At 48.9% G+C, this 4,016-nt stretch overlaps 1 protein-coding gene across 3 annotated transcripts; it reads right to left on the reverse strand.

Annotated features, from left to right (window-relative positions):
• Positions 1-3,695, reverse strand: LOC119324276. 3 transcript variants are annotated; one of them, XM_037598041.1, is made up of 3 exons: positions 3,688-3,695; positions 539-747; positions 1-362 (listed from the first exon to the last, which is right to left on the reverse strand). In XM_037598041.1, exons 2-3 carry the CDS (start codon positions 708-710, stop codon positions 229-231), a joined length of 306 nt encoding a protein of 101 aa, XP_037453938.1. In that variant the 5' UTR covers positions 711-747; positions 3,688-3,695; the 3' UTR covers positions 1-228. The 3 variants fall into 3 exon arrangements, with proteins under 3 accessions (XP_037453938.1, XP_037453939.1, XP_037453941.1); XM_037598042.1 differs by having other exon boundaries at positions 539-727; positions 3,688-3,692; XM_037598044.1 differs by lacking the exon at positions 3,688-3,695 and having other exon boundaries at positions 1-341.
• Positions 3,696-4,016: the final 321 nt, after the last annotated feature.

Genomic DNA, 4,016 nt, shown 5'->3' on the forward strand with positions numbered 1-4,016 from the left:
AAATTTTGCGACAAATTATATATGTTCCTTGATATATATATAGCACTATCAAGTCCCAACTTTCTCAACAGTACATTATTGGTACTAGTTCAGTGTACTCTGCTTTTTATACCCCTGATGATGCAAGAGAGAAACAGAGTCACCAATCAAACATGACAACTTCACACAAATTTATTCTTAGTGCTGGCTACTCGGTCGTTGGTCCCAAGCTCGGCTGCACTTCATGGTCTAGTGACCGGACGGCGAGACAGGAAGCAGGCGGTCGTGCGCCAGCAGGCTGTTGATCATGAAAGCCTTGTCTTCTTCCACGGCTGAAGGCCTTCCAGTCCCGTCGTATCCTCCTGGTATGGCCCCAACCCAAACTAACAAGAGTCAGAACAAGGGACAGGTTACATGTCATGACATGACATGAGAATGAAATGGTTTATCAATGGCAAGCAAACGGAGAAGTAGAATATCGATAACACCATGTTGTGTGCAGAGCCAGAGAGTACATACTAAAATCATGAGAGATTGGTTACAGCTATAGATAGATTACCAGTGGTGGAGGAGTGGGCATGGGTAGTAATGGAAGTCGGTGGCCGCAGTCCGGCGGCAGATCCTCCTCCTCCCCTGGTGCCGCCGATGTAGGGCTGGGCATGGCCGCCGACCACGAGCTGGCTGCAGACGAGCGCCAGAAGGACCAGAGCTGGGAATGCCTTGGACGCCATCTCTCTTGGTTTCTTTACTTTGCTCGGCTGCTCTGCTCTTCTATGTGTCTGTGGTGTTGTGTTCTGTGCAGACACAGCTCGGGGTGTATATATAGCAAAGTGCTAGCTAGTTTGGCGAGGGCGTTTGATTACCAATCAAGAGTAGTCTGGAGGGGCCGTGAATGTGTAGCACATGAAAGGAGGAATCAGTATCTTGTAGCTCTGCAGGCAAGGCACACCACCCACCTAGCTAAGCTACTGGGGCAGATCTACAAGCTAAAAATGATGTATTGCGTCCTTCAAGGTCAATGATGTCTATACTTATAACCTACATCTCCTTATTCCTCCCACCAAGCAAGTGATACCTCTCCCTCCTCTCCGAATCACCACCATCATGACCCCATGGTTGTCAATGTTTCCTCTCTACGACGCCCTTCATCAATAGCTGCTCCTCCCTCCTCATGGTCACTATTGTGTCACAAAGAGTGTGACCTCTTCCTGCACCTCGGGTCCCATCTCTTCCTCACTTGGTAGTCCAAGAGCTCATTGTGCCCCTGTTGGGGAACGTAGCAGAAATTCAAAAAATTTCCTACGGGTCACCAAGATCTATCTATGGAGAGACTAGCAACGAGGGGAAGGAGAGTGCATCTACATACCCTTGTAGATCGCTAAGCGGAAGCGTTCAAGAGAACGGGGTTGAAGGAGTCGTACTCGTCGTGATCCAAATCACCGGAGATCCTAGTGCCGAACGGACGGCACCTCCGCGATCAACACACGTACAGCCCGGTGACGTCTCCCATGGCTTGATCCAGCAAGGAAAGAGGGAGAGGTTGAGGAAGAATCCATCCAGCAGCAGCACAACGGCGTGGTGGTGGTGGAGGAGCATGGCAATCCTGCAGGGCTTCGCCAAGCACCGCGGGAGAGGAGAAGGACTTGGGAGAGGGGGAGGGCTGCGCCAGAACTTGGGTGCGGCTGCCCTCCCACCCCTCCACTATTTATAGGTGGGGAGAGAGGGGGGCCGGCCCCCCTAGATCCCATCTAGGGTTGGGGCGGCGGCCAAGGGGGGGAGGAGTGTCTCCCAAGTCAAGTGGAGGCCCTCCCCTTTAGGGTTTCCCCTCTCCCATGCGCATGGGCCTTGGGGGGGCTGGTGCCCCTGGCCCATTAAGGCTAGGGCGCCCCCTTACAGCCCATGCTGCTGTATTGGACATGGTGAAACATTTTCCGGACCTCCGGACCCCTCCGGAATCCTCCGGAACCTTCCGGAAGCTTCCCGGTACAATACCGGAAAAAACCGAACTTTTCCTAGAACTCGAACAACAACTTTCCATATATAAATCTTTACCTCCGGACCATTCCGGAACTCCTCGTGACGTCCGGGATCTCATTTGGGACTCCGAACAACATTCGGTAACCACGTATATCTATTCCCTATAACCCTAGCGTCATCGAACCTTAAGTGTGTAGACCCTACGGGTTCGGGAACCATGCAGACATGACCGAGACGTTTCTCCGGTCAATAACCAACAGCGGGATCTGGATACCCATGTTGGATCCCACATGTTCCACGATGATCTCATCGGATGAACCACGATGTCAAGGACTCAATCAATCCCGTATACAATTCCCTTTGTCTAGCGGTATTGTACTTGCCCGAGATTCGATCGTCGGTATCCCGATACCTTGTTCAATCTCGTTACCGGCAAGTCTCTTTACTCGTTCCGTAACACATCATCCCATGATCAACCCCTTGGTCACATTGTGCACATTATGATATGTCCTATCGAGTGGGCCCAGAGATACCTCTCCGCTACACGGAGTGACAAATCCCAGTCTCGATTCGTGCCAACCCAACAGACACTTTCAGAGATACCCGTAGTGCACCTTTATAGCCACCCAGTTACGTTGTGACGTTTGGTACACCCAAAGCATTCCTACGGTATCCGGGAGTTGCACAATCTCATGGTCTAAGGAAATGATACTTGACATTAGAAAAGCTTTAGCATACGAACTACACGACCTTTGTGCTAGGCTTAGGATTGGTACTACTAGAAAAACCCCTACTAATGGCGCACCTAGTATGGCCATTAATGGCGCATCTGTGGTGCGTCATTAACAGCACGCCATTAGTAATTTTTACTAATGGCGCACCACCTGGTGCGCCATTAGTATCTGGTATACTAATGGCGCACCGCAGGTGCGCCATTAGTATAGGCTAGGGTGCGCCATTAGTATGCCTCCCAGGGGCCATGTATATCCAGGTGCTTTGGCATACTAATGGCGCACCACCACTGGATGCGCCATTAGTAACCATGACATATTAATGGCACACTTACCAGTGATGCGCCATTAGTATGCTTTGTCATACTAATGGCGCATCACATGACAGTGCGCCATTAGTATGAATATTAGTTTTTTTTTTCTGTTTTTTGCACAGGTTACAAAATGTATAATTTGACAAAATATAGACAGCACACATCAACAACAGATTCATCGAATACAATAGAAGATTAGTCTTTGAATACAATTCATCATATTAGTCTCCGAATACAATTCATCATATTAGTCTCCGAATTGAAAAGACTTAACAAAGATAGAACATTATATTACAAGTCTCGAGACCGCGAGTAGCGAGTTTGTCTTCACATTACAAGTCGATATCGATCATCTAAACTACCATCACATAGAAGAGAGCTGTGGTCATCACGATGAGCATCATCACGATGAAACTCGTCTTCATCCGGTTCCTCCAACGCTCCCTCCCCTCACCCGCTAGATAGCGGGCGTATCTAGATTCGGCCTCGGCCCTAGTGGTGTACCCTTTGTAACTGTTACCGCTGAATCGGTGAACCTGTCTCCGACACTCCTCCCAGTCATCGTAGACTCCGGGAACCTTACCCTTGTACACGACATACGTCGGCATCGCTATGCACTAGCCAAACGAAACGTTAGTACCAATTCACAGACAATACATAAGCAATATATAATTATGCAACAGAACGATCGGAAGAGAAAAGCAAGACATTAATAGCATCGATTACATCTAAGTTGAACGACTCTCGAAACCAAAGAGACATACTACAAGTTCATTAAAGTTTAATTACAACATGAGCCAATCGATGTTTCAGAACTAGACACAGCATCACTGCTTTTGACTCGACTCAAGGGACCGGAGCATGGATGAAGCCGCCGTCTATCGTGGGAGTCATGAAATAATGGTCGTTGTCAGCCTGCATTTGTAGCATTGTGTCGATGTCACTGTTGGACGGTTGATTTCTGAGGTAGAACTGCCCCGAGGTACGAAGGACATCTTGATGGATGATTTCCGCA

This window comes from Triticum dicoccoides, chromosome 6B (assembly GCF_002162155.2).
Source record: "Triticum dicoccoides isolate Atlit2015 ecotype Zavitan chromosome 6B, WEW_v2.0, whole genome shotgun sequence".
Classification (NCBI taxonomy): Eukaryota; Viridiplantae; Streptophyta; class Magnoliopsida; order Poales; family Poaceae; genus Triticum; species Triticum dicoccoides.